Raw genomic sequence first — 25572 nt, 5'->3', positions numbered from 1 at the left:
TATATATGTATATAACAAGCACTTGAGTTTCTAAATCTTTAAGAAAGCTTTCAAAGCTCCTGTAGTAGTACACTGTTCTATAATAATATTATGCATACAAAACGATTCTGATTTACAAAAGAAAATAAAAGTTAATATGAAATCTACATTGTGACATGCTGCAGTAAATTTGTTGAAACATGAGCTCTGGTGGATATATATATATATATATAACAAGCACTTGAGTTTCTAAATCTTTAAGAAAGCTTTCAAAGCTCCTGTAGTAGTACACTGTTCTATAATAATATTATGCATACAAAACGATTCTGATTTACAAAAGAAAATAAAAGTTAATATGAAATCTACATTGTGACATGCTGCAGTAAATTTGTTGAAACATGAGCTCTGGTGGTTTACTAGAACCAAAAAAAACCAAGTAATTAAGTAAACAAGAGTGCAGAAATATAGTACATTACTGCCATCCATCGGCAGTTAGTGGAAGTACAATGTTATCAACATATTTGACATAATATATTTGTTGTGGAAAGAGCCATATTTGGACTTGACAACTACAGCTTACAAAGCAAGGTCTGTACTGTGGATGGGCATTTTATATGTTGGTTTCTTGGCAAGAACAAGCTGCAGTGTGGACCAGACTTTATGCTGATTCGTCCTCCTCACCAATCCTGACTGGACTTCTGTTTAATGAATTTGAGTGACAGATAATAGAGCAGGATGAAAACAAAAGCAACAGTAATAAGCACCAGGTAGCAGGAATACAGTGGATACTGGTTCATTTTCATCATCTCCACAACCTGAAAACAAAGTTGAACAATTCATTTAATGGTGTCCATGAATAGAAACCATATAAGTGTGTATTTTACATGTCAGCGTTCCTCACCTTAATCCCGTCGAATTCTAAAGTGAGGTTTCCAATAGTGATTGGGATTCTGGTCCCACAAAACTGAACCTGCAGCATTCCCTCAAAACCCCAGCGCATGAAGGATATGTAAGAAAACCAAGACGCCACTGTTGGTGATGAAAATCAGTGTTCATTTAAGGAATACTTGCAGATTTGAATCTAGTATTCATTTGAAATAAAATGTTCAAGGATGTTTTTACCCAGCCACATGTTTTCCAGACTAATGATAAAGCCAGCAGTCAGGTAGAAGACCATGAAGAGTGCGTTACCCATGAAAGACGAAGTCTGCAATGTTGGCAGGACTGCCGCCACAAATAGGGCCATGCAGCGACTACAATACACCATCAGCCACACCAACAGGAAGTTGAGCAGGAAGCGTTCGGGAGCGCTGTTGAGCCCGGCCAACCAGTAGATGGGCACACCGTATACCAGCGTAAAGTGCTCTGGAAGCTCACCAAGGACCTGAAAGAGACACTGGAGCTTGAAGTATCTCATTAATGTCAAGAGCTGACAAAGTCCAAACAGGAGCTAATATTCAACTCATGGCCTTTCCCTGTCATGCCACTCACCCCTGACTGAACTGTTATGCTGTAAATGCTGTTCAAAAGTTTCTATTTCTAAGGGTCTTACTAGAAACATTTATTTACTAATAAATAGAATTGTTAAAGTCTATTAAATTGCTTAAATAGACCAGAAGTTAATACATTTAAAGACATTTGCAGATAATTGCTAGAGATTTTTTTAACACTATAGCAGTGTTTTGTTCTCTAATGAAGCAGTATCTTTGAATGAAGGAATTCAGGGAATGATTCAATGAATCATAAATATAGACTTATTCATCTTATTTTAGTGTCATTTATATTTTAGTATTTATTAATATCTGGGATTAACTTATTTTTATATTTTTAGTTGTCATTTTAACTTTAGTTTTAATAATTTTGTTATGTGTTTGTTTTATTTTTTATTTATTAAACTTTATTTTATTTCAGTTTTAGTTTTAGTATGTCAGCTTTTTTCAGTTAGTTGTCCAGGAAACATTTCTAATTTTCATTAGAAAGCAGTTTTTAAGTTTAATCTGATATTTATATTTTACTTCAGCTTTATCTCACTTACCAAAAACATTTTTAATAGTTTTACATTTAGTTAACAATGACAACTCTGTTGTTTAGTCCCTGAATTTAATCAGTGTGTTTGAGCAAAACGGTTGAGTGAATGATTCAAATGACTCACTCAGAAGGACATTTACTTATCGCCACCTACTGGCATAATGATGTAACTTGAAGAAAGAGTCGCTGAAAATTCCACACTACTAAAGCACAAACTGACAGTTTAATGATACAAACAGTGATCACTGCACAGGCAGTCAAGTCCGAGGACCAAACTAGCTGTTATATATTGCTAATAATAACATTGCACATTGTTCAATCATGCATCTAACGTAACGCATTTTACAAAACCCAAGTCAAAAAACTGATCAACACTCTTGACTCTGTAACTACATGTTCATGAAAAAAGCAATTCGGTTGTGAAGCTCTGCTATGCCCCAAAGGTCTACACATCGACACCACTGTCATTCCTGAAGCTCTTACATAATGCAGTTTATTTACCTTGGCAAAAAAGTATGAGGTGACTGAGTACATGCCATCTTCCAGTTCATGATAAAGCATGGCTCTCTCTGAATGACCTGTGAAAAACAACATATTATGCCACTGGACTCAGAAGACACCAAAAACATCAATCTTCTGTAATTTACTCACACTTTGCAATGACATCCAGCACCACGGCAAAGGGTGTCAGAGTTCCTATCATGTAGAGCAAAGCCACCGTATCTTGGATGGAAAGACCCTCATCCCCAGCTCCAAAATAAAGGAAACCGATGAGAAGTGACATTAGCAAGGCTTCCAAACCATGAACCACCAACGTTACCAGATCTCGGTAGTCATTAAATACTTGCCGTCTAAAAAAATGACAAGGTTGTAATGGAAACAGCTTTCAGGATATACTCTGAGCTACAAGATTTTACAATAAAAAAGTGTTTTCCACTTTATTTACTTGATTAGGATTGTGAACTACTGCAGTTTTCCTGGCAGGCGATCCTTCTGTTTGGAAACTGTGATCACTGATTCCTTCTTCGAGACGGGAGGAACACTGCTGGTATAGAAACTGTATCATCAGCTCTTGTGCTTTTCATTTTCATTGATACAGTGTGTGAGGTTATAAATGATTTAAGAAAAAGCTTCAGTGTGAAAGAACAAATCCCGTGATTATTAAAATGTACCTTTGAGGGGCATCCAGTGCCGGAGAACCGCAGTCTTCTGATTTCCACATGAAGTCCTCTGTGTTCTTCACCTTCTCTACAAACTGGTCTGCTAACTTCCTGGCTTTCTCCAAACATTGTGCTTCTTTTTCAGGACTGCGCCGATCAATGCTTATCAAGTCCACTGCATGAGAAATTCACAGTTCAGACACAACAACTGGACCACATGCTCAACTACAGACATCAGATCTCAGGCCAACTCACCGTAGTAGTCAGAGGGGTTGTAGTATCGTGGACACGGGTACCCAAGAGAAGTAAAGTAATGTACCATGTCCTTGGCCTGACCGCAGTACACGGCTGAACCAGAAGACAAGAGCACTACCAGGTCAAAGAGCTGAAAGATATCTGAACGAGGCTGATGGACTGACAGCAACACCAGGCGGTTCCCTCGAGCCAGACGGTACAATGTAATGACCAAATTATGGGTTGTGAAGCTGTCCAGACCTGAAGTAGGCTCATCTAGGATGAGAATACCTGAAAACACATATAAAACATAAGCAAAGTCATGGTTTTGACCAATGCTATTTTAGTATTGAGATATTATTAGTTTTATTAATCATTTGAATTAGTTTTTATTTGTAAATTTTCTGTTTACATTTACATGTACATTTTTAGTAATTGAATCATTTTTATTGTCTTTATTTTTCTTTATTTTAGCTCACTTAATGAATTTTTTTTTTAAGGTTTTAGAAATCTGCACAAAGTGGGGTTTGCAAGCCATTTTGCTCTTATAATCTATTTCTAAATGAAATAGAGTATTCCACGTTTTGTAGTGTAAAAGAAGGAAATGAGTGGATTGTAAAAAAAGTTAAGTTAGCTAAAAAGACATTTATTTCAGAGGCGGTGGAAGTCATTACATTTTATTATTTAATTATTATCATTTTACTATTTTAATATTATTTTATTTACATTTAAAATTTTTCCAAAGTCTTTTATTATGATCTTCGACTCTTTAGACTTTATTATTATTTGACTTTAGAGTCAAATTCATTCATACCGATTCGTTCAAAAGAGAGTCAGTTCAATCATTTAATCAACCGATTTGTTCAAACACACTGATTCATTGAGGAACGCCATTGCCGTGTGGTCGTATGGCGGTCGAAAATAGACAAAAAAACAGCCAATATTATGTCTGAAATGCAAGCTACTTTATATTTACTTTTTGTTTACTTGAAATGTTGCAAAAAATAAAATCACACATGCTCATAATTGCACCTACTGCCAACGTCCAATCACAGACCTGCGAATATTCAGAACAGCAGCACTCGTGATACTGACTAATTACGAAAACAATTCAATTCAATTCAAGTTTATTTGTACAGCTCTTTTCACGATGCAAATCATTGCAAAGCAACTTTACAGCAAATTAAGTTTCTACAATATTTAGTGGTAGCTTATCAGTGGTGACTGTCAGTCAATCTACATATGGCAGAAATGTACGGAAAAATCAATTAAAGACGTAATCAAACAGACGATGAACACTATTAACAGCAATTATTATATGATGAAATCAAACTGTGGTAGTTCTGTATGTTGTTTCAGGGTTGGCATCATCTGAGGTCCTCTGAGGGGTTGGCAGCATCTCTTCTCAGGTGTTCTGGATCCAGACTGAAGCTTGTGTAAATCCTAGTTACCATGGGATGTCAATCCCGTGGCAAAAACAGAGAAACAAATAGAGACATAATTAGCGTAGCTGCTGTTCCAACCAAGCAAAATTGATTTGTTTAACTCAAACTAAAGAATAATAATGTGCATTTTATCAGATATAACTGCAGTACAAGATTATGATATGTATTATTTGAATGTTTGGCCAAAGAGATGTGATTTAAACAGAGAGAGTGTGTCTGAACCCCGAACGTTATCAGTTACCCCGAACGAATTTCCACTTCATTGCGACCTCCACTGTAAGTAAAATACAGACTGCTGTCCTCCTCTGGGGATGAGAAAAGAACGTCTTGACCCTGTGTTTGTTGAGACATAAAGTGCTAACGTCACAATATAATACCTATATGTTTGACAACACGATTATTTACATGTAAATACAATTTATGCAGTTACTATTGGCATTTTAGTCAGTACTTTTAGTTTAAGGTTTATCAGGCTTAATTGAGATTACACTGCTCATAAACTGATTACGGTCACATTTTATTTATCAAATCTATCAAATGTTAACAGATAAGAGAACTGGAGTCTTCTTTGTGGTTCAGGGTCCATTTTTGCAACAGAGCATTTTGTACAGCATCACCCTGAATGAACTCAACTATAATCAATAGGAAATAAATAATCCTATACTCTTGTTATGAATGTTAAAATGAAGACAACAATAATACAATGGAAACAAAATAAACATCCTTTGAATATACTCACCCTGTACTGTTTGTCATTTGTAGAGCCAAAGCTGTCTTCTGAATGGAAAACACTCTGGTCTAACATGGTGGACGTGGTAGAAAAGGGGTCTGTGCCCCTCTGGTCAGGTGTCCCGCTTAGAGAAGTACCTGCTCCTCTTGTTGTCCTGGAAAAAAACTGAGAGGTGGCAGAGAGAAGCCACTCTATATAGCAAATGGCACAAAGTTCCACTGATAAGAGTCACTGTTTATGGTTCCAGCCTCATCAGTGCAATATGAGCTGGAGTGTTTAGACAGCTGTAGACGAGGATCTGTCACAGTTTGTTTGACCATCGCTGAGAGACAATGAGTCAGTTACATTCATATTCATTGCAGGATGTTTTCCAGAATAATGGGTTAAATGGATCTTTTAAGGTGGTGTCAGAGACGGGAACGTCCCAACCAAATCCGGACTACGTCGATTCGTCATGCAGCCTGAGCGTCAAAAATGTGTCCTATACCGTGAGGTGAGAATACAATATTGACATGACATGAAAGCAGTGAAATGGGTGATTGTCTTAATTCACAGTCTGTGAGAGTTATGCAAAATGTAGCACCTGGTTATTGGTAAACTGTTAAGTTCTTAATGGACTGACACTCTTCAAACACACACACACACACACACACATATTATATTATATGTACTGTATATATATTATTTCCAGCACACTCTGAATGTGCTCAGGAACTTCATAGGTTTAGTCTAGCTGCTAACAGACAACTGCACCTGATACATGTATATGACCAAACAGCTGTTGTATTTTAACACAAATGTCAATATTATGGAACTTAAATTTAACTTAAATTTAACTTGACATGCAGTTAAATTTAGTTTCACAACAGTATTTTTGAACCCCTCCAGTAAAACCTGAAACCTTGAAAAGATCACAATTGTATTAATAAAAATGGATTGATTTGAACAGAATTTCAAAATCCAGCTATTTTAAATTAAAAATATAAATTTTTATTTGCTGAATTGCTTGCAGATGACTAAATTTCAACAATTTAACATTTCTTGACAGTACAAAAATAATTTGTAGAATAACCACTCAGAGTATGTGTGCTTATTGACAGCAACATCAGCTACATAACTAGTTCAGTCTAAAGGTTATGAATGCATGAACTAGCTTTTCTGCATCCGAAACAGGTAACATGCAAAAAACAAATGATTTTTATTTATAATAATGTACATGACTCATCAACAGTACGACCAAGGATGTTTTTTTATTAAGTAATATCATCCTGCAGACTTTATCACATTGACTTTAAGCATAAGTCTCCAATTCATAGGCTACCTATGTTGATGTGTTACAGACTCACCTGGATTCCAGAGCAGCTGTACAGCGATGCTGACCCTCCTCCTCTCATCACCCGACACCCCCCTCACATAGTCGTTCCCCACGCGCGTGTGCGCACACTGCCTCAGACGCAGCTCCGCGATGACATCGTCCACCTGAGAAGCTCAAACAAACACATTAGTCACGCTCGCATTACTTTTATCTAGTTCATTATGTACGCATACATGATCTGAGTTGCTCCCCCGTTGATCTCTCTGTTCCTGGGTGAAGTGCGCAGGCAGCCGTAGTTTGGCCACAGAAGCCAGCGTCTCGCGCACTGTGAGGTGCGGTAACAGGCGGTCATCCTGCCGCACGTGAGCAATGCATTTCTTCACCATGCAGGGAACGTGTGGAAGGTTTCCCGTTGATCAGAATCTCTCCTGAATTCACGGTGCCACCCTCATCTCGACATGTTATGATGTCCAGTAAGGAGGTCTTCCCACAGCCTGGAACCAAAACTTAATTTCTTTCTGGCTTTCTTGATGCTTTTATTCACTTGTGCTTTGTTTAGAATTCTGCACATAAAAGTTTGACATAGGCTACCTGAGCTGCCGATGACAACAAGCATCTGGCCACTGTGCACACATAGGTTTAGGTCCTTTATGACCGTTTGTCCACCTGTCTAAAATCACTGGACTGGAGAGAAAAGATCAGTGCAAGACCTTTAATTCAACAGGCCATCCCCTAGAAAAGAGTTGATCTATGTCCAGCCAACAAATGTAAATATAAAAACCAATAACTCATCATAAAAAAGTGGATATTGCCATAATTGTACATCAATGAAAAAATACATAAATACATGCATGGCAGTTTGAATAGTTTTTTTTTTTTTGCAGAAAAAATTAACTAAGCTATAAAAAAATAACATTACAGTTTGTTTTGACATATTGCAAGAAGACAGGTTACTCTGTAATTTCAGATTTCATTGTGCGCACACTGCCTCAGACGCAGCTCCGCGATGACATCGTCCACCTGAGAAGCTCAAACAAACACATTAGTCACGCTCGCATTACTTTTATCTAGTTCATTATGTACGCATACATGATCTGAGTTGCTCCCCCGTTGATCTCTCTGTTCCTGGGTGAAGTGCGCAGGCAGCCGTAGTTTGGCCACAGAAGCCAGCGTCTCGCGCACTGTGAGGTTTTTTCTTTTTTCTTCACCATGCAGGGAACGTGTGGAAGGTTTCCCGTTGATCAGAATCTCTCCTGAATTCACGGTGCCACCCTCATCTCGACATGTTATGATGTCTAGTAAGGAGGTCTTCCCACAGCCTGGAACCAAAACTTAATTTCTTTCTGGCTTTCTTGATGCTTTTATTCACTTGTGCTTTGTTTAGAATTCTGCACATAAAAGTTTGACATAGGCTACCTGAGCTGCCGATGACAACAAGCATCTGGCCACTGTGCACACATAGGTTTAGGTCCTTTATGACCGTTTGTCCACCTGTGATCAATTATAAAAGCATATCAAATTCAAAGCATTTGGGCACTTAAAAATGTTTGAATGTCATTGCACAAGATGTGAGGTCTTCAGACTTTTTCAGACCAAGGATCACTTGATTGACAGGGACACTGGGCAGGGACACTCATTATTTACTGTATAAAACTTGAAGCCTGGCCTATATATTAATAAACTCAACAGATTGTAATTTGTGAGGGACAATTTTGTTGGACTTTATCTGCTTATCATTAGCTTTTTTTAAATTAAAAATATAAATTTTTATTTGCTGAATTGCTTGCAGATGACTAAATTTCAACAATTTAACATTTCTTGACAGTACAAAAATAATTTACCACTCAACCACTCAGAGTATGTGTGCTTATTGACAGCAACATCAGCTACATAACTGGTATTATATATATGTGTGTGTGTGTGTGTGTGTGTGTGTGTGTGTGTGTGTGTGTGTGTATATATAATAATTTTCTCTGCAAAATCCAGCAAATCAAAGGCCAGATTTATCAAAGTTATCAGTTTATTATAGTCTTTAAGTATGCAATTAACATGAAACGATCGGTGAATAAAAGTTTAAATGCCATAAGCAATCTGACATTTTCTCATAAGTTGACTTTATCTTTGGCAATAATTATACAACTGTTGGGTTATTAATCTAATTATTAATCTTTGTTATTTTATTGAAGTTTCAAACAAAATACTGGCAAACTGAAAACCACTTACTGTGGCCATTTCATAAGCATTTTTTTGTTTGCTTATGTGTGTTACAGTGAACATGTAGGGCCCTGGTGGGACCTTTCATCTTTCAGAAGAAAATGGAGTAGGCAAATACTGAATCAAGTGTCATTTCATGTGGACAGTGGGCAGATAATTGGAATTCTGGGGAATTCAGGTAAGTGACAAAAATAGTATAAAAATACAATGTTTTCAAACTGGAACTCCGTCCCCTTTGGAAATTCACTCCCTGGAATCAGTCATCCTTCCAACCTTGACTTTATAACAATAATAATAAATAATAATAATACATTTTATTTAAAGGTGCCTTTCAGAGCACTCAAGGACACCGTACAGTTGAGTGATAATCATAAAATCAAGACAACAAACAACAACTATTGACATTAAATCATTTCAAATTGATCCGAGAAAGCTAATTTAAACAAGTAAGTTTTAAGACATTATTTAAAAGTAGTCAGACAGTCACTTTCTCGTATTGATTGTGGAAGAGAATTCCAGAGATTAGGAGCAGCACAATTAAATGCTCTAGACCCCATAGTGGCCAGATGAACTTTGATCTGCTTCCTGAAAAATTTCTGAATGAATGAAGGCCTTCTTTCAGTACCTAAAAAGTACTTCAGCAGAAGAAAAACAGGTAGAAAATGGTATTTTGAGGAGTAATTTATTGAAAATGGAAAGAATACAGTCTGAAAAGACTGACCTCATAGGACTTCCACTTCATTGCGACCTCCACTGTAAGTAAAATACAGACTGCTGCCCTGGTGCAAAATTATGAAGAGCTTTAAAAGTGAGAAGTAGAATCTTATACTCTACTCGATATTTAACAGGAAGCCAGTGAAGAATTTTTTGATTTTAAGTGATTTTAACAGAAAATATCACAGTGGACAAAATTATACAGTAGAATGTATAATACATTTACATCCACGGTACACTGTAAATGTACATGCCAATATAAATATCACAGGCAATATGTGACTTTGGTCAACTATAGAAACTAAGTATATATACAGTAGATGAAAAGCAATTGGCTAGGTAACTAAAGGTCAAGTCTGCCACAACCAAACTTAAACAAATACAGTAAAGTTAGCAGAAAAGTTCATTTGTAGAGTTAACTCTGAAATTAGCCATTACACATGAGTTCATTACATTATTCTTCTGAGCTATTCATGTGTATATTCCGGAAAATTAAATAAGCATGGAGAGACGGCCATTATTGCAGGTAATTTTTACAGATTAAATTTAGATGCAAAGAAGCTATAAATCTAGTCCAGTGATTATATGGTGTCTCATGAGCTAAACGTATGTGAAGTTAAAGTTTTTCAACTTTTTTTTTTGCACAATAGTGAAAGTTATAGTAGCATTGCTTTTAGTCCAATTTCAGCAGTGTGAACTTCACTGCACAACAATTACAGATATAAACAGACATGACGCACAAATCCACAACCTTCTGACTCATCTTAAAAGGAATAGATAAACATAAGACCAAAACCGAAGATACAGATAAGAATTTAAACAGGAGCAAAGTTTACAATTTGTGAAGTGTTGTAAGTGTCGATAATGTGCACCGTAATGCATTTACGGCTAACTTAAAGCACAGGTTCTCTACCCACTGATACATGCACACTTCACATAACAGAGGTCAGCACTAATTGGATGAGCATGTGGCTTCAATAATAAAATATTCTGTGATTTTTCATCAATTAAAATGCTTTTGTGAATATACAAAATACTATTTACTACTATACTACTATTGTATACCATTACCATAAATATTGTGTGTGTGGGGGGGGGGGGGGGGGGGGGGGGGGGGGGTGTTGCCAAAGTTGGTCAGCACAGTTTCTTGTACATTCTATATCATTCTTTCCATTATTTAATATGTATGTCAATTCAATCTATGTATTTTAGCATGTCAACAATCAGCATCATTTTTAAAGAGTGCACATGTGAATAAATGAGTAAGGAAACCCCGGAGTATGAAATAGAGGGAACCCACAATGAATCAAACCTGAAATAAAGTAAAACAGCAGGGAATGAAAACAGCAAAGTAGTCCTCAGATGATTTCACTACAGCAGCCTCTCTGAGAAATGCTGCGATCTTGAATATAAATGTCATTAGCAGAACTTATTACACGGCTACCTGTTTCTGCAACGATACATCGCACTATAGTAGTTAAGCAGCGAGTTACATCATTATACAGGAAATGCATCTCAGGCTGATTGTATTGTTGTTTATGTAGAAATATATAGCCTTATTTTGAATGCTTATATAGATTTTTTTTACTCTCTCAGAGTGACAATCTCTTGAGCTATCTGACTGTGGAGGAGACTCTGACATACACTGCTCAGCTTGCTTTGAGAAAACACTCTTCTGAGGCCATTCACAAGAAGGTAAGCTCGTTCCCTTCACAGATATTTGCCACATCACCACAGATATGGAAATATGGACAAAAATCGATTAAAAATCGATTAAAATGAAATGAATACAGAAATCTCAAATACCTACACATACCATAACTTTCATGAAGTTATGATGAAGACATCACTCATATTTGAATAAGCTGATCCCTGTTTGATCCATCTTAGGTAGCTGCAGTCATGGTAGAGCTGAGTTTGGGACACGTAGCTCACAGCATGATTGGAGGCCGCATTTTCCCAGGCATTTCTGGTGGAGAGAGAAGGAGGGTCTCCATTGCCAGCCAACTGCTTCAGGACCCAAGTGAGCTGCCCTCTGCCTGAGACTTGTTAATACTAACCCATAATTGCATAATGTTTGTTTATGTTTAGTGTACAAACACTGTAGTGTGTGTTCATTTCCTTGCTTGCACATAAGAGAGACTAAATGTTATTTAAATGCAGAGCGACCAGCACAGCGACCCAAAGCCCCTCAAAGGATTATTGAGGAATGGACAAATGAGTGAAAGGGACTGAAGTAGAATATTAAAAGTGGAAGACAGGGTTATCACATTTTTAATATAAGCCGTGGGTCCCTTTGGATCCTTTATCTGGGTCACCTGGGACCGTGGACTATGGATTAGTCGAGCCCACTCCAAACTGAACACAAACCAGCAATTATAAGTGGCTTTCATCTGCTGCCTTCTCCAATCAAGCAGTAAATGAATCCATCAGCCAATTTGGCTCTAACTTTAGACAAAGGGAAATCTATTAATTGCTTTAATTACTTGAATTAAGAAGACACTCAAAGTTGTCTCTCATAGGACAGAAAGTGGACTTTGTAGAAAGTTTCTCATTTGTTTCATTTCTTCTCATGTTTTTTCATTTTCCGTTATGTCATGGCAGAGGTGATTCTCCTGGATGAGCCGACCACAGGACTGGACAGCATGACGGCTAATCAGATAGTAGTGCTGCTGGCTGAACTGGCCAGAAGAGATCGAATCGTCATAGTGACCATCCACCAGCCCCGTTCAGGCATAGTGGATGCCTCTGGAACTGATTCTGTTGAAACCCTTAACTGTACAGATGGCCATTGCAGTGGCTAATGCTCATGGCTGGTAACCTGAAGGCCTATTGTGCTAGGATGATGAAAATTCACTTTTAAAGTGTCATATATTGTACTTATCCTTGAGTCTCTTCTGGAGAAATGAACCAAAAATGTTGATGATGATAACATTTTTGGTTCATATAAAATTAATGTATATAAAAAAAAAAAAACATAATAATAATTTAAAAAATGAATAATAACGATAATAATTTTACTTGTTAAAATGAATAAAAACAGACAAAAGCAACAATAACAAAATAAAAGCAAAAAAAGCTTTTACTTAAAAGCTAACTGAATAATGTGGCTTCACATGCTTTTTCACATGCTTTTTAAAATATAAATAAAATAAGACTAGAAAAATAATAATAAGCAACTAGAAAAAAGCATGTCTTTATCTGGTTTTGCCTGTATTTAAAAAAATTAATAAAACAAGATAAAACAGTAACCAGAACAATTATTTTTTTAACTACTTCTAACAGATCAATAAATATTACAACAAATGTATTGCTTATTGTTAGTTAATGTTAGTTAGTACAATAACTAGCATTAACTAATGGGACCTTATTGTAATGTATTACCATAATAATAATTTAATACAATGATTTAAGAGACTTTTAAAAAATATTTTACTCCAAAACTAACCTGAAAAACATGCATCTTCACCATGGTGCATATGAAAACAGTTATATTAAATTAGTATATTTTACATTAAGCGCAGTGAATTATGTTAGCATGAATTGTGATAGCCCTCATGATACAAAGTCAGATGACTGAAAGGTATATAAATATCTGCATATCTCCTGAGGTAAAACTCTAGCTATGACACTGACTGTCACAATCACCAGCTGGAGTGCCCTGGACATCCACCACAGGGCACATTGCCACTCCATCCTGGACTCCATTTCCCACAATTCTTTGCCTGGTCTCATCTGCTGTTTGCCCCTCTGCCTTGTTTGTCGTCATGAAATTACACTGTAAAGAGTAAAAATATGCCTTAAAAGAGCTTTTTCTACCTGTCCTGACTTTTAAAATGAGTTTGGTTTGTGGTTAATTTAGTCATTTTTCATGGGTGCCTCACCCTATACTGGCATGCTGAATGCCGTGGTTTTATGTGAGTATCTCATCCACAGTTAATAACTCAAAAATATCTCTGGAGTCAGAGGACACATTCATTGTTGAGTATTTGTCTTCTTTTAAATTAAACAGGACTAATTACAGCCATGTGCTTTTGGACACAGGTAATTAGTACAGACAAACGAGAAAATATTCCACTACTTGTGAGGTTTGAAAACAGTGAGAAAAAAAAGTTGCTGCATTGCATTTTAACAAAGCAACAAGCAGTGTTATCATCATTAACTAAAACATTTATGTGAACTAAAATAAAATACATGTTAAGTGAAATAAAATACAAACCCGATTCCAAAAAAGTTGGGACACTGTACAAATTGTGAATAAAAACAGAATGCAATGTGGAAGTTTCAAATTTCAATATTTTATTTAGAATACAACAGATGACATCAAATGTTTAAACTGAGAGTATGTATCAATGTTGCCAATTGACCTAATAAGTTGCAAATTGGTCCTCCAGCTTATATGTACGTTTAACTTTTCCGACCTCTTATTGCTACCTGTCCCAACTTTTTTGGAATGTGTAGCTCTCATGAAATCCAAAATGAGCCAATATTTGGCATGACATTTCAAAATGTCTCACTTTCAACATTTGATATGTTATCTATATTCTATTGTGAATAAAATATAAGTTTATGAGATTTGTAAATTATTCCATTCCTTTTTTACTCACAATTTGTACAGTGTCCCAACTTTTTTGGAATTGGGTTTGTATATTAAAAAGGCTTTCAATTATACTTTCAAGGCAACCAAGACATTTCTAATATTTGTTTAGTTTAAGTACTAAAGAATTACTTTAATTACTTAATTACTACTAACTTAAGAAGTAATTACTAAAACTAAATAACTATACTAAAAAGAATAAAAACTAAACAGATATATTTAAGAAAAAACAAATAAGATGAACAAAAATGCACAACAAAATTACTAAAACTAAAATGAAAATGAAAATGAAAATTATATATATATAAATATATATATATATATATATATATATAAAAATAAAAAGAAAATGAAAAATATATATATATATATATATATATATATATATATAAACCTAATCCAGAATATTAGTAAATTCTATAATACTACATTTGTGATACAAAAATAACACTGGTCTCAAGAATGTTTGATTAAGTCAGTGCCTTTAGAGAAATAATTCCTGTCATTTATATATCAGTTCCTGGCTGATAAGAGATCACATCTCACAAATTGCTCCAGCATGCCCATGATTATTGCTTAACCTTGAACTTAGAGCACTTGAGTTGAGATAACACATAATTGGTAACACAAGACATGTCTGCTACTGTATTTTCACTTTCATGCAGTTTAAATCAATATATAGTACTTGATAAGCGTGGAAAATAGTTGTCTGCCATTTTATATATATATATATATATATATAATTTTTTTTATTTTATTATTATTATTTTTATTTTTTTTATTTCCTGCTTTAAGAGCTATCGCTGACCAGGAGAGTAAAGATGACTTGTACCAGAAGTGGCAGATGTTTCTGACTTACATCATCCATATCCTGCCCTTCAGTATTATCAGTGTGTTCATCTTCACCTCTTTCTTGTACTGGTAAGTATGGGTGTGTTCGTGTGAGCAATTGAGTTTATCAGAGCTCAGGGCAGGGTAACTACAGTTCAAATCTGAGGGGAATGTCCTCATAATCTTGACCTCATGCTGTTTCTCTGTGTGTGCTTTGGTGTTTCAGGACTGTTAGCATGAACCCAGATCCTGTGCGCTTCATGTGTTTTTCAGCCATGGTCATGGTTCCTCACATCATAGGTGAACTTTTAACACTGGTCTTGTTGGGGGTCGTTCAAGACCCCAATATGGTCAACAGTGGGGTCGCTCTACTCAGTGTAGCTGGAATCATGGTGGGATCTGGATTTCTAAGGTGAAGAAATGACTTTGATTTATTCAACACTGTGTGCATTGAAGACATTATGTTCTGCATTATAGATTGGATAAAATTTCCATCAGTTACATGACATGATATGTAATTGATGGTTCACCCTAAAATGAAAAATTGCTGAAAATGTACTCACTCTCAGGCCACCCAAGATGTAGATGAGTTTGTCTCATCATCATAATAAATTTGGAAAAATTTAGCATTAGATCACTTACTCACCAGTGGATCCTCTGCAGTGAATGTGTGCCGTCAGAATGAGAGTCCAAACAGCTGATAAAAACTTCACAATAATATACAATTTGGCTTCAGTCCATCTGTTAATGTCTTGTGAAGCAAAAAGCTGCGTGTTTATAATAAAGTTTTTTAACATCAAACTGTTGCATCTTGCCAAAATATTTCTCCAGTTGACAAGGTGTCTTATATGAATCAGGAGAGAAATATGCACAGATCAAGCACCGTCAAGCACGAATAGTCCAAAATGGTTCTAAACAAATATGTTGGTGGATTTTGATGTGAGAGGACAACAGGTGATGGATTTGATTTTTTCACTTGGAGGAAGTGTTATTTTAGAATATGGACTATTATGGTGTTTTGGCCAGTAGTGGCGGTTTAAAGTTAAAAATATCTTGATGGATTTGTTTATTACAAACATGCCACTGTTCGCTTCACAAGACCTTAACTGATGGACTGGAGTCGTGTGGATTATTGTGATGTTTGTATCAGCTGTTTGAATTCTCATTCTGATGGCACCCATTCACTGCAGAGGATCCATTGGTGAGCAAGTCATGTACTGCTAAAATTCTCCAAATCTGTTCTGATGAAGAAACAAATTTAGAATTTTTGTTTAAATTTTTTTTTTTTTACTATACCTTTAAGTGTGAAGTTTCATAAAATGTTTTATCCTTTTAGGAGTTTTAAACAAATGCCTGTGGTGTTCCAGTGGCTGAGTTATCTAACCTTCCAGAAGTACGGCTGTGAGCTCCTGATCGTCATTGAGTTCTATGGCCTGAACTTCATCTGCAGTAAGAAAAATCATCTTCTTCCTCAATAGCATACTTCTAATGGAACCCATGAGATGGCTTGACAAGCACAGTTTCTGTGTTAATGTCTTTCTTATTGAAATAAGAACTTGAGGCCAGACATATTGATATAGCCAGTAGTTTCTAGTTTACATCATTACCCACAGCATGTCAAATATCATCAATATTATTGGACTGTTTTACCTGATGAAGTGTGTACAGGTGCATCTCAATAAATTAGCAGGTCGTGGAAAAGTTCATTTATTTCAGTAATTCAACTCAAATTGTGAAACTCGTGTATTAAATAAATCCAATGCACACAGACTGAAGTAGTTTAAGTCTTTGGTTCTTTTAATTGTGATGATTTTGGCTCACATTTAACAGCCAAAATCATCACAATTAAAAGAAGCAAAGACTTAAACTACTTCAGTCTGTGTGCATTGAATTTATTTAATACACAAGTTTCACAATTTGAGTTGAATTACTGAAATAAATGAACTTTTCCACGACATTCTAATTTATTGAGATGCACCTGTACATTTCGAAGGCATTTATCTGCTATTTTTTATTTGTCTGAATCAAAGCTAATAGACATTGACAAACTTTACTTTTGATTTCATGACATATAATGCATAAGCTGTCCACACAATGTCCTCTGACTAACCATTCCTCTCACTCAGCGCCTTTAGCTGGTTTGCCGGGATCATGTCTGGTGGACAGTGGGGGATATGATCATAGATCAGGGTTATCCTGGAGCTCTCTCGCATTACACACAAGACTTCCTCCCGCTCTACGCCTTTCTGCCTGCACTCGTGATACTGGGCATCATCAGCTTCAAGATACGCGACCACCTCATCAGACGCTAAGCTTCTGAGTGTGTGCGTGTGTTGGTGTGCCTGAGAATGTTATTTTATGTTCTTTATTTTGTATATAGAATATCTCTAAATCATAGTAGACTATATCCAGAAAACCTCAACATGAAGCTGAATCCATCAACCTTTTCCATAGTTATTGATTCATTTTCTCCACAATGTAGGCCCTAATGTACCATTACTGTTTGTGGTATACATCATAATTTCTAATGTGACTGTAAATACTCTGTTATATACAATAAATGTTTAATAAAACATGTACCTGTTGTTTTAAAATTTATTTAGAATGAAATGCCATTTACAGCATTTAAATAAAAAGGCCACTTCATACCAATGATTGTTCTGCTTATTTTCATCCACATGTGAATTTTTCATATGAATGCTTGTATTAATGTTTACATCATGCTTTCATTCAACAAATGCACATGTTCTGTCCCTGTCTGTTCTGAACAATATTTTCATGTGGTTATTTCAAACAACAGCAAGATCATGTTGACAGCCTTATATTATTAGTTTTGTTTGTTACGAAAATTAACCCTGGCTTTACTACAAAACCATAAAGCCATAAAGACTATGGTTATACAAATGGTAATCAATCTGTCCAAAAAAAAAAATCATGGTTACTATACTTTTACTATAGGTAATTAAACCGTCTTTATTTTTCCCAAGAGTTCTCTACCGAATACGATATGAAACATTTTCAGTCCAAATTTATGTAGATCAAAATAAATACTGTTTCAAAGCATCTATATCTAGTATCTATATCTATATTTGTCACTGTGAACTTAGCGTGGAAAGAGAGAACACTTCGAGAAAACGGGAATAGAAAAGAAAATTAGTTTAAGAAATGAAGAAAAACTTCATTTCCCATAGTGCACTAGATCAACAGATTTTACGTCATCAAACAGTGCCGTTACCCCTCGCAACGGAACGGTAATCAAGCGTCTCCTTCATTCGACAAGCATCAGATTCAGTACAGGACCAACGTTAATCTGACTCGAAACTCGTTTCTTCGATGAAACCAGACGTAAACTTTTTTTTTTTTTTTTAGAAACAAAGAGTGATAATGTCTAAAATAAGGTAAGCTACTGTTTGAGCTAACAGTTACACAACATTGTTTTACACCCATTTCGATGTTAGCTTACAAGCTACCCAGAGAGAGAGAGAGAGAGAGAGTGAGAGAGAGAGAGCGATAGAGTGAGAGAGAGAGTGTGAGAGTGAGAGAGAGTGAGAGTGAGAGAGAGAGAGCGATAGAGTGAGAGAGAGAGCGATAGAGTGAGAGAGAGAGATAGAGTGTGTGTGTGAGAGTGAGAGTGATGGTGATAGAGTGAGAGAGAGAGTCGAGCTACATACTGCTTTAGTAAACATGGAGATGCTGCTATTAAGATCATGTTGTCTCGTAGTTCGGATACGTTGTGGGATATTGCTGCAGCGGAAGTGTGCAGCAGGGAGAGCAGGACTGATGAAGAGGATGCTGAAGAGGACGCGCACTTTCCCACACAGAGAACAGTCTTCTTCATGGGCAGTAAAGCAGGGGTAAGTTATGCGTATATATGCCTGCAGCAAATCACTCTAAACGCATAGGCCTACCTGAAGTCTTTAGGGTTCGACAATGCTTTAAAATGTACGTGCTAATACCAAACAATGACACTTTTTAAACATTTTACATTGCATCTCTGTTTTAGGGTAAAACAACAATATTACTGCGGTTCCTTGATAGGTGAGTTTAAGATACTGTCATTCTGTACATCTGAAGTTATTAAGGGTTTTCCTGTCACCTCACATCATGTTTCTGTTTTACTCTTTAAACCAGAGATGAGACAGCTAAACCTACACTTGCACTGGAGTACACTTTTGGTAGACGTGCAAGAGGGCATAATACGGTATGAATATCGTCCTCCTCAGTTTGTTATAGGAATAAAAATGAATTTCCCTTTTAATTTATATATAAGAGTATCTTTTTCTCCTCTCTGCAGCCTAAAGACATCGCTCACCTGTGGGAACTGGGAGGAGGAATTTCCTTGTCAGACCTCGTGCAGATTCCCATGACGGCTGACAATGTCAGGTTAGATTCGCAAACACTGTACACTCATTCAGACTGGATTTAAATAGAATTTTTTACATTTCATAGTCCCTTTTTTTGGGGGTTTCCACAACAAAATAAAAATAATAAAAGTGATTACTTTTTTTCTCACAATTCTGCCTGTTTTATTTTTTTTTGCAGTTGCGAGTTTATATCTCTGACTTTTTAATCAGAATTCTGAGTGTACATCTCGCAGTTTTTTTTCTGAGAATTCTGTTCACATTTAAAATGTAACACTTAAAAAAAAAAAAGAAACAGAATTGCTAAATGTAAACTCAGAATTCTGAGAAGAAAAGCCTGAAATGTGAGATATAAACTCGCAATTGTGAGGAAAAAAAGTCTGAATTTTGAAATAAAAAGTTGCAATTACTTTTATGTTTGTTTTTTTCCCCACCACTCAATATATGTATATTAATTGGGACTTTCTTAATCTCACAATTCACACTTTTTAGAATTTTATGTTTTTATTCTGTGGTGGAAATAAACTTCCGTGCATGTTGCAAATGCAACAAATACAAATCAATTGTGCTTGTTTTTACAGTTCTTTGTCTGTAGTACTTGTTCTGGATCTGTCTAAACCCAATGTTCTTTGGGAGACCATGGAGAGGCTGCTTGATTCAGCTCGAAGTCAGGTGGAAAAAGTGTGTGCCTCACATCAGAAGACAGGAGAATCCAGATACGGCAAACAACGAGTCCCACGAGTCCTCCACAAGGACTATCCGGTATGAGAGAGTAACATAATTGCTATAAAAGAAGCTTGAAATGGAATGTATCAGTCTATTACATGAAACAATCTCTTTTCAACAGGACAGAGAGCTCATCAGCCCTTTCCCTGTTCCTCTTCTCATAGTTGGAAGCAAGTTTGACATCTTTCAGGTAAAATCTCACTATGCTATATAGCCTTCGGCTTTCTACAGTATACACTTAATACTGCTTTCTGTGTTTTAAATAGTATGCAAAACAATACAGTATGCAACAGTTACATGTCAAAGCATTACCTTTTTTTAATTTTTTTTTAATTAAATCTGCAGTAAAATGTCAACTCTTGGCTGTCCGAATCAAACATTGAATGATGAATCCAGTGAAACACTGAAAAGTAATTCAAACTTACCTAATATTATATTCATCGATAACATTCTATCTCCTTCTAGGACTTTGATTCAGAGAAGAGAAAGGTGATTTGTAAGACTCTGCGCTTCATAGCCCACTTCTACGGAGCCTCATTAATCGTAGGACTGACTTCATACTACAGAATTTCAGAATGCGGTTTGAAAATGATCATGGATCATAACATACAGAAATTTGAAGCTTCAGAAAAACAATAACTGAGGAACTCTAAACTGACATCACCCTTCTGTGGCATAACCAAGCTTTATAAAATCACTCATTTAGCATTTCTGTTTCTCTCTGGTCAGTGTTATATTTGTATGCTGTCCGTCTCTCCATAGTTCACCAGCAGCAAGTCAGAAGCTACAATGTCTAAAAGCAGGAGTTTTGTTAATCAGCTGGCGTTTGGGACTGAAAGACCGTATGAATCTTTCATTATCCTCTTGTACTGATGTGGGATATTCTTCACTACTAAAGTTTATTAGTCACAGTAAAAAAAATGGTTTTTTATTCCATTCTATTAGAAAGTCAATCTCTACTGACCCCAGCAAACCTCTGGCAATACCAGCAGGCTTTGACTCCCTCAGTCAGATTGGTAAGATATGCATTGAGCTTTTGATTTGGTTAAAGATTTTTTTATTGTTAATAATGTTAAAATTTGTTTGTTGCATATTATTATTATTTTTAATTATTATTGATATATTGCTATACATTCAGTTTTTATTACCTTCGAATTTAAAAAGTGTAATGAAATATTGCATCTAAAATGCACAATTATAAACACAAGTATAAGCCCAATTATAATGCACTATATATTCATTTTTCATGTACTCATATATGTGACACTGGATCACAAAACCAGTCTAAAGTCGCTGGGGTATATTTGTAGCAATAGCCAAAAATACATTGTATGGGTCAAAATTATAGATTTTTCATGTCAAAAATCATTAGGATATTAAGTAAAGATCATGTTCCATGAAGATATTTTGTAAATTTCCTACTGTAAATATATTCAAACTTCATTTTTGATTAGTAATATGCATTGCTAAGGACTTCATCTGCACAACTTTAAAGGCGATTTTCTCAATATTTCGATTTATTTTTTTTTGCACCCTCAGATTCCAGATTTTCAAATAGTTGCATCTCGGCCAAATATTGTCCTATCCTAACAAACCATACATCAATGGAAAGCTTATTCAGCTTTCAGATGATGTATAAATCTCAATTTTGAAAAATTGACACTTAAGACTGGTTTTGTGGTCCAGGGTCACATATGTAGGTGTTCAAAATATTTTTAATTCATTCATCTTCTAGGCCCGCCTGTAACTTCTGATGTTGATATCGGGACTCTTCATGCCAAAAACCCCTTAGACCTTTGGAAAAAGGTTTTTGAAAGGGTTTTCCCACCTGAGGTACAGTTTCCTGCTGTGTAAACAGTGATAATGGTCAATAATGTCTGCCTGACCCCTGACCTTTTTGTCTTCAGAACATCAAGGAACGTAAGGAGCTGAAAGATCCTGCCAAAGACCCCCAGTACAATGAGACCCTTATAGACTCTATCAGAGCTCAGAAAGACCAGGTAAAATAATTATTGTCACTGTAAAATCTCCCTTCAGCAAATATTTGTCTTCTAGTAACCTCTCTAGTCATGTGTGTGTATATAACCCAGCAGTAAAACTGACTCAGTACTGTAGCCATTAACTGATCCTCCAGAGTACAGTATGTGACTGAAAGTTACCCTGAACCTCACACTCATTGCCCTTCAGTAGCTTCTCACCTATTCTGATTCAGTGCTTAGTGACTGCAGTAATCAGACAATATGTGGCAGAGGGTCACTATTGCAGTTTAATCGCTCGGATTGCAGTTTTTGTACACAAATTCTAGAGTATAACATGTTCAATTATGCCATTATGTAAGATTAAAAAATAATATAATCTTATAATTGAATGATTTTCTACACATTAAACAACTTTTAACAAGTTTACAGCATGTTTATAGTTTTTAGAAAATGTAGAAATCTGATTGACTGCACTATAGTTAAACTATCAGGTACACAAATGTATTTAATGTATTAGAGAAGAAACATTGCGTTGTATTTTTTTTTCTCAGGAGCTGGAGCAGTACAAGAGAGAACAAGCAAAGTCATGGAAAAGTTTGGCTCTGGATCCATAGATTTCACTCAAAACCTTTTAGAAGACCTACATCTGTATTAATGTATTGTACTGGACTTCATCCACTTTCCATTATGTACCATAAAGAATGAAATGTCTTCATGTATGAATATTGCTATAATGTGTAATGGTAGTATGGCTGTCTATGTGGCTAACGTTTGTAGCTCATATTGCTTCTTTGTAGTTAAATACAATTTTGAGAATGTATTTTGTAAATAAATTATTAAATGGATTATTTTGTATATTGCCCTATCAAAGCATCCCTTGATAAATATCAAATTATTTCAACTGGACACAACACACAACTCGAAATTAAACAAAAACTTGTTTTAATATGCTGTTCCCCCCCCCTTTATTGAGAATATGCAAAATTATGTAAAAAAAGAAAAAAAGTGCCATAACAATTAAATGAATTGAAACAAAAATAAATAAACTAAATAATAATATTGTAGTTAAATACAATTTTGAGAATGTATTTTGTAAATAAATTATTAAATGGATTATTTTGTATATTGCCCTATCAAAGCATCCCTTGATAAATATCAAATTATTTCAACTGGACACAACACACAACTCGAAATTAAACAAAAACTTGTTTTAATATGCTGCCCCCCCCCCCTTTATTGAGAATATGCAAAATTATGTAAAAAAGAAAAAAAGTGCCATAACAATTAAATGAATTGAAACAAAAATAAATAAAACTAAATAATAATAAAAAAAAAAACACTGATATGATACACAATGTGTAAACCTCATGGAAAATCAATGTACCAAGCACTTTATCTGCTGTCTCATACATTGGCAGACTGTCACACAGGTTGTTTTGTCAGAGGGGCGTCCCACTGGAAAGGCATCTTGTAGTGAGTACAGCGGGATTTAGTGGTGTCTACTTCATTTCACATGCCTTTGATGTGCAAAATGAAACCATATCACAAAGAATCAAGTCTTGTCAAACCCAAAGACCGAAAGACTACGCTGAGAATACTGGGCACTTAGTGACATCATACATGTAGAAAACAAAGAAAAGCCCACTGAATGTATTCTGTCAGGTACCAATCTGCACTATCGTCTAAGTCTACAGTTACACTATTTACTCTTCCTACAGGGCTCCTAAAGAAAGGCCAGGGAAGTGGTTCAGGTTTACACCAACATCCTCCTAAAAATACAGACAAGCAGCAGAAGGAAATAAAAACAGGTAACAGTAAACACACATGAGAAGGCGGCTAGTAGGTATCAGAGCATCATGAAGACACAGACATCTGTCTATGCAGAAATGTTAGTCATAAGGCTGATTCAGCTGTGCTGATCAAAGTAGCATAACGGCAAAAATCGATTTAGCCAGGGTACAGTTTACCAGTCCATTAGTGCATGCCATGCATTTGTCTGCAAGTTCCCTCTCTATGTTTTAGTAATTGAAAACTACAAAATTATGCAAAGAATTGCAATGGATATTTCAGTTTCCAATGATACAAATTCTTCATTACATTCAAAAAAAAAAGAAAAGAAAAAAAATCAAGACCCTTATTAAGCTAATTTAGAATAGCTTGAATGCACAAAATGTAACATCTAAAACATTTTCCAAAAATTACAGTTATCTAAATAGACAAATTTCAAAATACATTTGCTGAGTTTGCGCATAGTTTGCTGTATTTGGGTTTGGTAAACTGTGCAGAACGTGTTGGTAAGCTCAGAGGAGAGCAGACAGGCACTGGAGCTGTTTTTGTCTGTTCACGACGTCTGGTAGTTCATTGGGCTTGGATGGCCACTTGCTTCCTGTCACATGCAGCTGTGTGTGTTTTGGTGCGGTTTTGCTTAGTTGAGCTAAGCAGTCAGTCCAGATACACAGGTGTGATGCTAAAGGTTACACTACAAGGTAAAACACCAAACAGACCTCATACAGAATCCTGTAGAAGGGCACATAGTACATTATACATACACATTAAAATATCCATTCAGGAACAAGTTACAGTATGTAGTTTTATTAATCCAGTTTACTAACAGAAAGTATTTTATTTGCTAGCGATGGCACTCTCCTCTCCAGTGGGGTGTGAGCGGTTGAAGTTGAGTCCTACACTGGGTTTCTCTGGGCTGGTTATGATCGTTGTTGGCGGCGGCTGAGGGGCTCCATTACTGGGCAGAGACCCCCATACGTTCTGAGACCCAGGACTGCTTTTGGGTCTGGTGGTGGTTGGACTTGTCAGGCCGAGGCTGGTCAGAGCGTCAAGGGTTCCATCAGGGTCCACCATGACATTTATAACTGCAGGGATAGAGAAACACATCAGAAAATGTGAATGTTTATGTATTTTATTTAGCTAAAACTGCATATACTTATTTAAATTAGACCAAAAACATCACAAGTTGACTATGATGTAACAGTCAGAAGTTATTTAATTATATATCAAATAATAAAAGATTTGAAAAAAGCTGAACAGTATATCGAAAGTAGAAATGTGCTTGTGGACAGTTTAGAAGATTATTAAGGCAAGCTAAATTTAGCTGCATTGTGCTGCTGTTGCATTTAGTGTAGATGTGGTGTAAGTCTTACCTTGAAGCTGTTTTTCTACCCTCTTCAGCTCTGTTAGTATAGATGAAATTTCCTGAATGCCATAAAGAATAATTAGGAGAAGTACAGATCAATATCTGTTA

The 25572-nt window shown here is 35.9% G+C and overlaps 4 protein-coding genes, 1 long non-coding RNA gene and 1 pseudogene across 6 annotated transcripts in view; 3 read left to right on the top strand and 3 right to left on the bottom strand.

Annotated features, from left to right (window-relative positions):
- Positions 1-201: 201 nt before the first annotated feature.
- LOC107585275 (ATP-binding cassette sub-family G member 8-like) lies at positions 202-7507 on the bottom strand (annotated as a pseudogene).
- Positions 7508-8168: 661 nt separating this feature from the next.
- On the bottom strand, positions 8169-9886 carry LOC107585252 (uncharacterized). Its single transcript, XR_001609223.1, has 3 exons — positions 9827-9886; positions 8308-8382; positions 8169-8210 (listed from the first exon to the last, which is right to left on the bottom strand). It is a non-coding gene; the product is annotated as an uncharacterized lncRNA (long non-coding RNA).
- A 1757-nt stretch (positions 9887-11643) lies between these two features.
- LOC107585274 (ATP-binding cassette sub-family G member 5-like) lies at positions 11644-12623 on the top strand. The gene is made up of 2 exons (XM_016272221.1): positions 11644-11842; positions 12424-12623. Exons 1-2 carry the CDS (start codon positions 11722-11724, stop codon positions 12621-12623), a joined length of 321 nt encoding a protein of 106 aa, XP_016127707.1. The 5' UTR covers positions 11644-11721.
- Positions 12624-15260: 2637 nt separating this feature from the next.
- Positions 15261-17567, top strand: LOC107585273 (ATP-binding cassette sub-family G member 5-like). Its single transcript, XM_016272220.1, has 4 exons — positions 15261-15337; positions 15474-15659; positions 16584-16696; positions 17374-17567. Exons 1-4 carry the CDS (start codon positions 15261-15263, stop codon positions 17565-17567), a joined length of 570 nt encoding a protein of 189 aa, XP_016127706.1.
- A 928-nt stretch (positions 17568-18495) lies between these two features.
- dync2li1 (dynein, cytoplasmic 2, light intermediate chain 1) lies at positions 18496-23224 on the top strand. 2 transcript variants are annotated; one of them, XM_016272246.1, is made up of 13 exons: positions 18496-18645; positions 18969-19101; positions 19251-19285; positions 19379-19448; positions 19542-19630; positions 20190-20370; positions 20456-20524; positions 20800-20877; positions 21097-21176; positions 21280-21350; positions 22070-22167; positions 22242-22334; positions 22865-23224. In XM_016272246.1, exons 1-13 carry the CDS (start codon positions 18632-18634, stop codon positions 22925-22927), a joined length of 1074 nt encoding a protein of 357 aa, XP_016127732.1. In that variant the 5' UTR covers positions 18496-18631; the 3' UTR covers positions 22928-23224. The 2 variants fall into 2 exon arrangements, with proteins under 2 accessions (XP_016127732.1, XP_016127733.1); XM_016272247.1 differs by lacking the exon at positions 18496-18645 and having other exon boundaries at positions 18955-19101.
- Positions 23225-23619: 395 nt separating this feature from the next.
- Positions 23620-25572, bottom strand: part of LOC107585272 (centrosomal protein of 170 kDa-like) — a 44590-nt gene continuing 42637 nt past the window's right edge. The window contains exons 20-21 of the mRNA XM_016272218.1: positions 25472-25523; positions 23620-25183 (exon numbers count right to left, since the gene is read on the bottom strand). Coding sequence (XP_016127704.1) covers positions 24936-25183; positions 25472-25523 — 300 coding nt within the window. The 3' untranslated portion in view covers positions 23620-24935. The remainder of the gene's footprint in view (positions 25184-25471; positions 25524-25572) is intronic.

The sequence above is a fragment of the Sinocyclocheilus grahami genome, unplaced genomic scaffold (assembly GCF_001515645.1).
Source record: "Sinocyclocheilus grahami isolate Dianchi unplaced genomic scaffold, SAMN03320097.WGS_v1.1 scaffold68.1, whole genome shotgun sequence".
Lineage (NCBI taxonomy): Eukaryota > Metazoa > Chordata > Actinopteri > Cypriniformes > Cyprinidae > Sinocyclocheilus > Sinocyclocheilus grahami.
This window is presented reverse-complemented; position numbering and strand designations above follow the sequence as displayed.